General features: G+C 40.7%; 1 protein-coding gene across 1 annotated transcript; it reads left to right on the top strand.

Moving 5' to 3' along the window:
• Window positions 1–1150: 1150 nt before the first annotated feature.
• On the top strand, window positions 1151–11265 carry LOC103279411 (spermatogenesis-associated protein 19, mitochondrial). Its single transcript, XM_062960959.1, has 7 exons — window positions 1151–1211; window positions 3140–3209; window positions 3489–3539; window positions 6510–6601; window positions 7285–7362; window positions 9724–9821; window positions 11050–11265. Exons 2-6 carry the CDS (start codon window positions 3207–3209, stop codon window positions 9809–9811), a joined length of 312 nt encoding a protein of 103 aa, XP_062817029.1. The 5' UTR covers window positions 1151–1211; window positions 3140–3206; the 3' UTR covers window positions 9812–9821; window positions 11050–11265.
• Window positions 11266–12708: the final 1443 nt, after the last annotated feature.

Consider the following 12708-nt stretch of genomic DNA (forward strand, 5'->3'; position numbering starts at 1 on the left):
AATATAGAATATATAATTAATATTATTATATGGTATTATTATTAGTGTTATATTGTATTACATTATAATATTATTATCAATATTATACGTATATACAATATATTATATTATAAAACTGAGGGCGGGGGCCAGGTAAATGACTTTGGAGGGCCGCATCCAGCCCCCGGGCCTTAGTTTGGGGACCCCTGGGATATTTATATATATATATATATACTGTCCATTTGTAGAATGGAGTAAATAAAAACAACTGGATGAAATGACACCAAATTTGGCCAGAAAACACTTAACAACCCAAGATGTGACCACCGCGTGTCAGCAAAAATTGCTATACATGTCAGTGCTGACACGCCTGTCATAGGTTCACCATCACTGGCCTAGAGCTTTCTATTCCTAATTCAGTTTTAATCCCAACATCAGTAATGGAAAATTTACTTCAGCTTCAGAGCCAGATTCAATTTCAGATATATTCTTGGGGACCCACATGCCCAAGGTAGACATATAGCACCCAACTGTTCCAATTAAGCCGAAATATTAAGTCATCCTTGTCCATTGTATTGCTTTCTGTGGTTTGAGCTATCCAAGGTAAACTACATTCCAAAATGTTACTGGTATAGGGCTTGGTACTATCCGTGGCTTCAGGCATCCATGGGGTTGTCTCAGGACATATCCTTCTTGGAGAAGGGAGTCTTACTATATAGGGTTATGCCCAGGCTCCTCTGCAATGAAGCCAGCCAATAGATATCTGCTTTCCCTCCACCTCTTTATGACATCATGGTTACTCTGGCAATGTTTTGCACCTAGTTACACAATAATGTCTCCCTGCCACAATACCCAATACGCACTCTGCTGAATTCTCACTCAAAGAGCCGACAGGTTTTCAATGGCAGATGAGAACCAGGGCTGAGTCAAGAACCCTGGACAGTAGACATGTCTTAGAATGATCATCACCACATGGACAGCATTTGTTGTCTTCCGAAGAGCAACGGGACCCCCTTTCTCTTCTTTCAGAAGTATGGTAAGGGCAAAGGATGCAGAATGAGCAAATTGAGCTCAAAAACTGGGAGCCAAAGGGGTCTGTGGGGTGGTCCCTAAAGGTATTCAGCACAAAACTGAGCCTACTGAATTCTCCTTGCTTCTTTACCCCCTCTGTTAAGGATGGTGATGTTGTGGAAACTGAGGCTGTTTCTGTATTGGAACATTGGCTGAAGAAGGTAAGTGTGGCAACTCTAGAACAGCAAAAGTGCAAACCCTTTGAAATTCTGTCCCATGCAGTCTGTTTTAGAGCAGTGGTTCTCAACCACTGGGTCCCCCAGGTTTTTGGCCTACAACTCCCAGAAATCCCAGCCAGTTTACCAGCTGTTATGGTTTCTGGGAACTACTCGATCCAAAATCCCTATGTGTATCAAGATTATAAGAAGGAAAGTCATGGATGTCCATCAACAGTCAACATCTAGAACAGTGGTTCTCAACCAATGGGTCCCCAGGTTTTTGGCCTACAACTCCCAGAAATCCCAGCCAGTTTACCAGCTGTTAGAATTTCTGGGAACTACTCGATCCAAAATCCCTATGTGTATCAAGATTGTAAGGAAAGTCATGGTTGTCCATCAACAGTCAACATCTAGAACAGTGGTTCTCAACCTGTGGGTCCCCAGGTTTTTGGCCTACAACTCCCAGAAATCCCACCCAGTTTACCAGCTTTTAGGATTTCTGGGAACTACTCGATCCAAAATCCCTATGTGTATCAAGATTGTAAGAAGGAAAGTCTTGGATATCCATCAACAGTCAACATCTAGAACAGTGGTTCTCAACCTGTGGGTCCCCAGGTGTTTTGGCCTACAATTCCCAGAAATCCCAGCCAGTTTACCAGCTGTTAGGATTTATGGGAGTTGAAGGCCAAAACATCTGGGGACCCACAGGTTGAGAACCACTGTTCTAGATGTATCCTAAATCACAAAGCTTGAGAACGTTGTGAGCTAGGCTGGTGTGAGTGCTGACAATAGTATCCAAATGATTGATAGTTATCATTGCTAATCCAGGCTAGATGATACTGGAAGTTGTATGACACTTTGCAGGTTAACCATTTCCTTTTTAGTCAATTAGTCAATCATTACTATTGCCAAAAACACTTCTGAGCTCAAAAGAGTATTTCAAATTCCTTGTTTTCTCCTAGAACAGGAAAATGGGCAATTGTGACTTTCCAGGTGTTTTGGAGATGTAATTCTCACATACTGGTTATGCTGTTAGAATTGATGGAAGCTGCAGACCAATAATGTGCATAACATCACAAGCACCCTTGTCTCTCTTAAAAGGAGCATTCCTAAAAATTGTCCAGGTGGAATGCTGTTTCTCTTAAAATGCTGCTTGCCACCGATAGTTTCTTCATGTGCTAATACAAAAAGATAACAACATTCGTGTATTAAAGGGGCTTTAATTGTTTTACCCAATAGATTTTTCTGTTAACAACTTTGTACCCATTTATCTGAAACCATATCCCATCAGGAAGATTTAATTATGAGTTATGGGCCTGGGCTGTGGTGCAGGCTGTTGAGCAGCCAGCTGCAACAAATCACTCTGACCAAGAGGTCATGAGTTCGAGGCCAGCTCGGAGCCCATGTTTGTCTTTGTTCTATGTTAAGACATTAAATGTTTGCCTTATATGTGTAATGTGATCCGCCCTGAGTCCCCTTCGGGATGAGAAGGGCGGAATATAAATACTGTAGATAAATAAATAAATAGTCCTATTGTGGTTTATATCAGAGATATTCTATATTCATTGGACTAATGAGGGCTGGTAGTTTCCATGTTAGCAGAGTGGTGGTTCAAGTTTCAGGATGAGCTTTAAGAAAATATCCATGTTGCTGCATCCTATTCACCCAAACAGGTTAAGCAATTTGGAGAGAATTTTAGATCAAAACCAGGAGAAAATTCACTTCTGCAGCATTGCATGGGACTTTTTACCAGTTCAAAGGCATCCACATGCAATGTTGGAGAAAGACGCTGTTGTTCGTATGTGTGTGTGTGTGTGATTTCTTTTCCAGATTGAACAAGAATCTGTCAAGGTATTTAGGCAGAAATCAGAAAACAGGACAGACAGTAAGGCAGAAACTAGATATAATATGAAAGCATTTCCTTCGCATAGCCAAGATTTGGTACCAGCAAGATCAATACCGGAATCTTGGGAGCAGTTTGATAACCGGAGACTACATATGGTAAGATAATAATGGATGGGCTGAAATATATGTGTTGTGGCAGGAGGGGCTTTGACTCAGATTTTGTCTAACTGAGGCTGGAATCAGATTTTTGGATGGGGCTTGTGGGGCTTTTGTACCTTGTCCCAACTGGATTCAAAGTCTGGTGGGGAGGGGTTGCTGCTTCTTCCTAGTGGGGAGGGGGTTTAGAAGAGGATGCAGCTGGTGTTGGATCTCAGTGGAAGGGAAATGCCAGCACATGCTATCTGACAGTGCTTCCTCATCTCTTTTCCCCCACAGCCGACACTAACTGCATCTTCCTCCATGACTTGTCTTCCCATCACCATACTGGTAAGAAGCAGCAGCAGCCTCCCTTCAATGGAAGGGCTTGGCAGCCATGGGACGTGGGGAGGACGCATGGCGTATGGGTGGATCATGCTCACTTGAATGTGGGAAGAAACAAAAGGAGAAGGAGAACAAACCATGGGGCCTCATATCCTCCAAGTTTGTATCGAGTTTCGATGTGGTTATAACGTTTTTTAGGATCCCCCAAAGTTGGCCCACTTCAGTCTCCTATAATTCTTCTTTGAATGGAGACAAAGGTACTCTTCCACTATTTACCTACACATTTGGATATAATAAAGTAAGGTAAAGGTTTCCCCTGACGTTAAGTCCAGTCGTGACCGACTCTGGGGGTTGGTGCTCATCTCCATTTCTAAGCCGAAGAGCCAGCATTGTCCATAGACATCTCCAGGTCATGTGGCCGGCATGACTGCATGGAGCACCGTTACTTTCCCGCCGGAGTGGTATTTATTTTTTATTTACAGCATTTATATTCTGCCCTTCTGACCCCGAAGGGGACTCAGGGTGGATCATATTATACACCAGGGGTCCTCAAATTAAGGCCCGGGGGCCGGATGCAGCCCTCCAAGGTCCTTTACCTGGCCCCCACCCTCAGTTTTATAATATAATATTTTTATATCAGTTTTTAACATAATATATTGTATATACATATAATATTGATAAAAAATATCAAGGCACACAACAACAACAATCCTAATTAACTTGACTATCTCATTGGCCAGTAGCACACCCACACTTTCCATTGAAATCCTGATAGGTTTATTATGTTGGTTAAAATTGTTTTCATTTTTAAATATTGCATTGTTCTTTCATTGTTGTTTTGCACTACAAATAAGACGTATGCAGTGTGCATAGGAATTTGTTCGTATTTTTTTCAAATGATAATTTGGCCCCTCAACAGTCTAAAGAATTGTGGACCAGCCCTCTGCTTTAAAAGTTTGAGGACCCCTGTTATACACATACAGGGCAAACATTCAATGCCCATAAACACATCGAACCGAGACAGAGACAAACAGACAGACAGACGCAGAGGCAATTTAACTTTCTCCTGAGGGGATGTTCGATTCTGGCCACAGGGGGGAGCAGCTGCTTCATCATCCACTCTGATGGCACTTCCTCACTTCCTCATTCCAACATTGTAAATTAGTTAAACTTGCCTCCCCACTTTTTATAAGTGGTACCTTATTTCCTACTTGATAGATGCAACTATCTTTCGGGTTGCTAGGTCAGCAACGAGCAGGGGCTATATTTTATTTTTAATTGACGGGTGCTCACCCCGCCACGGGCTGGCCTCGAACTCATGACCTCATGGTCAGAGTGATTTATTGCAGCAGCTGTTTACCAGCCTGCACCACAGCCCAGCCCCTATTGATCTACTCACATTTGCATGTTTTCGAACTGCTAGGTTGGCAGGAGCTGGAGCTAACAGCGGGCGCTCATTCCGCTCCCGGTATTTGAACCTGGCACCTTTCGGTCTGCAAGTTCAGCAGCTCAGCACTTTAACACACTGTGCCACCAGGGGCCCCTTTGGATATAATAGTAACTTTTATTTTTGTATCCTGCCCCATCTCCCCGAAGGGACTCGGGGCGGCTCACATGGGGACGAAGCCCGGTTCATCATAAAATACAACATGAAATACATTTAAAAACAATCACACATAAAAAGCATATAAAACAAGCATATAAGCAATAAAACAATAAACAAGGTGCTGTCAGGGAATTCGATGGGGTCAAGCAATAACATATATCTGTGTGCAATGATTCCAATTTCTGGAACTGGGCCAATAAAGTGCAGTAGATGAGAATGGGTGTTTTTGTATTCGATATTTGTATTTGATATTACTGTATGCTGGTTTTATATCTGTGAACCGCCCCGAGTCCCTCTGGAGAGATAGTGGCAGGGAACAAAAATAAAATTATTATTATTATTATTATTATTATTATTATTATTATTATTATTATTATTATTATTATTATTATTGGGGACATTAGAGAGAGATAGCATCAAGTATGCCTGCTCATACTTCAACCCTCTTCGTATGTAGCAGAGAGGACGTTTTTTTCTTTTTCCATCCTTCTCTTCCTCCCAAGGCTTAGAACAGCTTTTTTGCCAGCTTTCTAGATCCCAGTGTAGGTGGGTAAATTAATATTCTTTCTGCATCTTGAACTACGAGGTTCCTCGTGTCAGCAGTGATCCCCAAACCCTGGTCTTCCAGATATTTTGGACTCTAGCTCAGCTTGACAAACAGGGACAAACATTTGGAGGATCAAATCTAGGGAAACACTGCCTGCTACTAAGGAAATGATTGTGTCAGCATACAGACTTCTAATTCCCCTGAAATGGAAGAAAGGTGAAGATAAGCGTTTTATCCCATTATCAATATTATTGCTAAATGGATGCTAATGCTACTGTTGGAGTCAGGCATCCAACAATCACAGAGAATAGACCCCCCAGGATGCCTGTAATAGTTTTATACTAGCAATAGTATAGTTGTGTTGCCATGCAAACAAAACCTTTTGAAATTCCTCTATTTGCACAAGAATTTAATTTTCAGGAGCTCTCCTTTTCACGCAAATTGGACCTAAAAGAGTCCCACCTCCTGAGTCTGGAAAAATTGTTCTCCCAGCAATCTTAGTGGTGTGAAGGCATTCTGGAGATGATTTTTAAACAATTTTTGTGGGGAAGGCTGGGACACTAGAGTGGAGTATGGCTCTCTAAAGGGAATAAAGCCTCTTAGCCCTGAACAATGTCCAGCCCAGGACTGTACCAATGGGCAGCTGTTCTCCAGTGTTTTCCCTGCCAGATACAAAGATGACAAGAACTGGAAATGGAACCATTTTCCTGGAATGTAAATTTACTCTCATTAAAGACATACTATACTATGTATTTGATCAAAAGAAAGATTGACCAACATTTTCCATTGCAACTAATCAGATCTTTCCAACTTTTTATTACAGGAAATATTTCCGCTGTCAAATACTTTGCTTGCCTCTTCTTCTAGTTACAACCTTTTGGATGACAGATTGAAGACTCAGTTCACTCGATGGAGGTGACCATTTAAAAAAAGACAATTGTATTTATTAAATGTTAAAGCTTTGTGAATAATGTTTTCCTTTTTATGCTGAAAACGTTATTAAAATGGGGTTGTTGTATGTCTTTCGGGCTGTGTGGCCATGTTCCAGAAGTATTCTCTCCTGACGTTTCGCCCACATCTATGGCAGGCATCCTCAGAGGTTGTGAGGTATGGATAAACTAAATAAGGAAAGGAAAGAATATATATCTGTGTAGAGTCCAGGGTTTATCCATAGTTTACTTAGTTTATCCATACCTCACAACCTCTGAGGATGCCTGCCATAGATGTGGGCGAAATGTCAGGAGAGAATACTTCTGGAACATGGCCACACAGCCCAAAAGACATACAACAAGCCTGTGATCCCGGCCATGAAAGCCTTCGACAACACGTTATTAAAATGATAAGGGGTTTGTAGTTGTGTGAGATGTTTGCCTTTCTCTGTCACAGAGCTCTGGTGCCATAACAAACTACAAATCCCAGGACTCCATAGGAGGAAGCCACAGAAGTTAAAATGCTGTCAAACTGCTATAATTCTGCAGTGTGGATGGTCTGGGAATGGATGGTTGGCTATTGTTTGATGCTATTTAAAAAGGTGGAATTACATCCATATTTAACCCAAGTGTTTCTCTGTGTGTGAGATAGCTGTATTTGTTTTGCAGCCAAACCCGGGTGTATCGTGTGACGAGTGACATGAGAAAGGATGCCATGCAAGAGAGGCTGGACAAAGTGAGGACCAGGTGAGGAGCCTCCTGGATTAGATGAACATATTATTGAGTAACATTGGTTGCGCATCAGCTATCATTTCTCTATGAGAACAAAATAACCCTCCTTTAGCCATTAATAGTAAAAGGTAAAGGTTTCCCCTGACATTAAGTCCAGTCATGTCTGACTCTGGGGGTTGGTGCTCATCTCCATTACTAAGCCGAAGAGCCGGTGTTGTCCGTAGACACCTCCAAGGTCATGTGGCCGGCATGACTGCATGGAGCGCCGTTACCTTCCCGCCGGAGCGGTACCTATTGATCTACTCACATTGGCATGTTTTCAAACTGCTAGGTTGGCAGGAGCTGGAGCTAACAGCGGCCGCTCCCGCCACTCCTGGGGTTTGAACCTGGGACCTTTCAGTCTCCAGCTCAGTGCTTTTAGCCATTAATACTAACTTCCAAACACAATTATTGTTTTGATCCAACATCCAATTAACATTAATCAGGTAAGTTGAATACTAAGTCTGATCCAGACCTTGAGAGTTTCTAGCCCTAGAAGTTGGGAAACAAACTACTGTTTACCTTAACTTCCAGAGTTAAATCCTTATGCCAACATTTGAATCAATCTCCCAAGACATATGATGAAGTCATCCATTAAAATCACCATCTCCTTTTTCTTCTTCATTACATTTGTCTTACTTTGTAGGTTCCCATAGTAGCCTTATGCTGTGTCCAATGAGAGGTTCACTTAACACAGCTTTGTTTCCAGAGACTGGCAATAGATCCCAGGCTTTCAGCAGTCTTTCAAAGCCTTAACTGGAGATGCCAGGGCTTCTCTGGGACTTTTGGAGTGTAAAACGTATGCTCCACTGTTGAGTCATGAACCGTCTCCTTTCTACTTTGCTATCTTTCTAAATCTTTATTCTTTTCAAGCAAGCAAATTGTTTGACTCATTAATCCATTAAACAATGCTATTAGGTAGGCCTGCAACCTTCATTTTATCACCACCATGCAATTTAAATGGGAGAGGACTGAAAGAGTAGCCACTTGTGAACTTTCAAGTCATTTCCGAGATGTATAGAGGAACCTATCATGGAGTTTTCTGGAGCTGAAAGTATGTGACTTGCTCAATTAATAGGCTTCTATGGTTGAGCAGAAAATCAAAACCTGATCACAGAGCTGTAATCTCAAACCACTAAACCACATGTCTATGTCTCATGACATAAATTGCAGGAGGAGCTTCAAAACATGGCAGGGATTTGGAGGCATGGGACGATTTGCTGTCAGAGGGTCAGGAGAAAGCTTAGTAACCCTGCTCCACATATACACAACACTGGGTGTGATGCTCATTTGATCCAGGAAAAGGGGTAAATTTAGAATATGTCCCATTTTGCCTCTACCTTCATGTTTCTATGACTCAGATCAAGAGATGAGGAAGTTTAGGAGCACCTGCCGGTTCCTCCTGTGATAGGTTTGCCAGATCCAATGCAATACAATATCCTGGCTGGTTATCCCTTCTCCTGCCCTTCAAATTTGGTTGTTCCACCAAGGAAAAATTGAATTGATGGTCTTGTTGTCTGCTATTGGAGTAGAGGTTGAACGGAACTAAATCACTAACCGAACTTAGTGAGTTTGGAGTAACAAGGCAGTTACTTTCAGGGACATATGTGTCTGTGTCTGTGTTCACAAGTACAATGATATGCACTAGTAAATGGTCAATAAACAGATATAAAATATAAACTTATATTGAATGAAGTGTCAATCAGTACAGAATTTAAAATGTAATGTTAATGTTCCATATATCAAAATGAATATATAACTAAACAATGCTTGTTCAGTTATATATTCACTAGCTGTGCCCGGCCTCGCGTTGCTGTGGCTTATGGGAATCCTTTGTTGGCCAGGTGGAATAGCAGTGAATAGACTTGCAGTCTCAAAGCCTGGCCGTTTTCTGGAGTAGCTGGAGTTTTTGTTGTATGAACGTAGAGGCACGGATGAGCGTTTGTGCTGCCAAGTTTTGTGTTTCTGGGATGTGTAGTTTTGTTGTTTTGTCCTAGGCCGAAATTTCATTACCCTTATATATATATAGATTTTGATGTATGGAACATTAACATTGCATTGTAAATTCTGTACTGATTGTACTTCATTCAATATAAGTTTATATTTTATATTTGTTAATTGACTATTTACTAGTGCATATCGTTGTACTTGTGGGTATATATTAGTTTGGTGTGTAACCAGGAACCCATTTACTTAATAATATCTGTGTGTGTGTTGGCAGGTATTCTAAGCATGCACGTGGATTAGACTTCTGATCACATTATCCAAGAATCATTGCCTTTGTCCAGGTTCTTCAGGAGAGCTTTCAATCTTGTCATCGTTTTTGTAACCTTTCAGCATCTCCAGGGTCATGTTTGAAGCAGTAACCGAAGCAGATAACAACCATTCAGACATCAACATCCACTCCTCACTGTCCACATTTTAGGCCCAGACAGGTGAGGTCTTCTTTTCCCAGTTCCCTCTGCTCCCTTCCTCTGCTTGTGTTGACTACTTTCATTGCCCGATTGGAACCTAGGTATCCATCCTTTAACCTATGATTTTTGTTTTGCTACTAGCACCATGAATCTACTTTAAATATTAGCAATGTGGCATTATCAATGGGAATGGGGAAGGATTTAAAACTCCCAAACACTCTGGCTTTCTAAATTATACTAGCTGTGCCCGGCCACGCGTTGCTGTGGCAAAGTGGTGGTGGTATTGGTTAAAAATCGTTGTGTAATTTTTATTTGACGTTATTTGTATTTTTTTAATTAATTTTATTGTAAGTTATCTTTTTATTTATTATATTTTATTATTTTCTTGTATTGTTTTAGTTATTTTCTGTTATAGTATTTTACTGTATTAATTTTTTAGTGTTTTTAATTTTTTTTAGTGTTTTTTATTATTTTTATTGGGTTGCTAGGAGACCAAGTTGGAGGAGCTTAGCCTTCTAACTGGCAGCAATTGGATAAAAGCAATTATTCTCCTCTCTCTAATTAGGACTTTATTTTTCTTTTCTTTTTGTTGTATCAACCTAGAGCCGTGGATGTTGGGTTGTGTCGTCAAATTTCGAGGTTGGGGGACCTGTAGTTTTGTTGTTTTGTGGGTCGCCGTGATGCCATCACTCTTTTATATATATAGATAGAAAGAAATATAATTCAGGGTTGTAGTCAGAAAGCAATTAGAGATGGATGCAACCTTAATCATCTTGGATTGTCCAAAGGTTCATCTAGATAATAGTATTAATGCAGTCTGACACCACTTTGCCATGGCTCAGTGCTATGGGAGTTATATTTACACAAAGTATTTCATACTGTCTGAGAAATGATGCTGGTGCACTATCAAACTACAATCACAATAATTCCAAAGCATTGATACATGGTAGTTAAAGTGGTGTCAAACTGCATTAATCCTACATATAGATGCACTGGTTGTCTCTATAAGGTTGTTTCATGTAAGTCTCAAGCATCATCATCATCATCATTTAATTACTTATTAATCACTCTCCATCCAAGATGCTCTAGGCGATTTACAAGATGAAATTGTAAAGGATAAAAACATACATACAAATATTGATAAAATTAACATAGATCAAAAGCTCTAGTAAAGAGCCAGGTCTTGAGTGCTAGAGTAAGCAGACATGGTATTCATCCTTTGTCTTCTTTCTTTTTTTTCATCCCAAAGTCCATCTCAATGGCTTATAAGAAGAAACAAAGACTATTGATGTTTCATCTCTCCGCAAATAAAGTTCTTGAAATCGCCAATCTAACAACAGGAATCCTGGGGGGAAAAAAACTTATTTTATTTCAAGTTATCTTTTTTTAATCATATGACTGTTGAAAATATCTATCTACTATATAGATTTTCCACTACTAATAAAATGTTTTGGTGTTCAAAATGCTTTATGGAAGAGAGATTGATTTTTTTCAAGTGGCCAGAAACATTGTTCAGGTACAAGTGTGTATATTCGTACGGGAGTACACCTGTGCATTTTTGGTGGGTATCAAATCTGTCTGACAGATGTTGCACAAAATTTCCATCGGGTGGCAGTATATGCTTGCAAGAGAAAATAATTACAGACAGGCTGAAAGATTTTGAAAAGAACATAAACTGACTACAAGGTTGGTACACGAACCTGATTTTAGAACTTGGTTCTCGAACCGTTTTCTAGAATCTCTTTTTTCTTTCTGGAATATATTCATTCTAAAATATTGACTGGGATGATTGAGTCACATCATTGCTTATTTTACATTAGCTACTCCATTAAATGTACTTAACTAAGGAACCAGCCCAACTCCACCCCGCAAACTGATAGAAATATATGGGCCCATGTTCTGGCAGAATGGACTAAAGTCGAATCCTGACCACCATCATTAACTGGATGCCAGCCATTAGTTGCACTGAAAAATTATTAAGGCATCTTTCTTGTCAACTGCCTTAAGACTCTATATTGGGAGAAAGACGGAAAACAAATGAAATAGGACAAATGAACAAATAAACAAATAAATTTATTGTCAAAGGCTTTCATAGCTGGAATCACTGTAGCATTGTGTGGTTGTATGGCCACATTCTAGCAATGTTCTTTTGACATTTCACCTGCATCTCTGGCTGGCATCTTCAGAGGATCTGATGGTGGTAAAAAGCAAGTGGAGTATGTATACCCATGGCACATCCAGAGTGGGAGGAAGAACCAATGTCTACTAACCAAGTATGAAGGGTGCAATGATAGTAGCCCGCGGTGGCACACTGGGTTAAACCCTTGTGCCGGCAGGATTGATGACCTGAAGGTTGCCGGTTTGAGTCAACCCAGGGAGAGTGCAGATGAGCTCCCTCTGTCAGCTCCAGCTCCATGTGGGGACACGAGAGAAGCCTCCCACAAGGATGGTAAAAACATCAAAACATCCAGGCATCCCTTGGTCAATGCTCTTGCAGATGGCCAATTCACTCACACCAGAAGCAACTTGCAGTTTCTCAAGTTGCTCTTGACACGAAAAAAAGCAAGTCTGATTTGCAAATGTTTGAGTGGGATCCATCCATTAGCATGTGCTTAACTGAGAAGATTACTTACCCAAGAGTGAGGGCATCTGCCTGGAAGTAGCCAGGCCTTTGTTCCTTTGGAGTGTTTATTGCTTGGAGGCATCCTTTGGGTGGTGTTCACCGTCCCTTGATTCTTTCCAGGATCGGTAAATGTACATACCATAGATTGTTGTACATGGAAATAAAGGTAGTAACAAGAAATAATAATAATATAATAATAACTTTATTCTTGTATCCCACCTCCATCTCCCAGAAGGGACTCAGGGCAGCTTACACAGGGACAAGCCCAACAACAACATAAATTTA

The sequence above is a fragment of the Anolis carolinensis genome, unplaced genomic scaffold, assembly GCF_035594765.1.
Source record: "Anolis carolinensis isolate JA03-04 unplaced genomic scaffold, rAnoCar3.1.pri scaffold_8, whole genome shotgun sequence".
Lineage (NCBI taxonomy): Eukaryota > Metazoa > Chordata > Lepidosauria > Squamata > Dactyloidae > Anolis > Anolis carolinensis.

Excerpts from the sequence above, each read along its gene's own strand:
- LOC103279411 (XM_062960959.1), top strand. Across the intron at positions 3,540-6,509 it reads GTCTTCCCATCACCATACTG|GAAATATTTCCGCTGTCAAA; the intron begins GTAAGAAGCAGC and ends TTTTTATTACAG. Across the intron at positions 7,363-9,723 it reads CTGGACAAAGTGAGGACCAG|CATCTCCAGGGTCATGTTTG; the intron begins GTGAGGAGCCTC and ends GTAACCTTTCAG.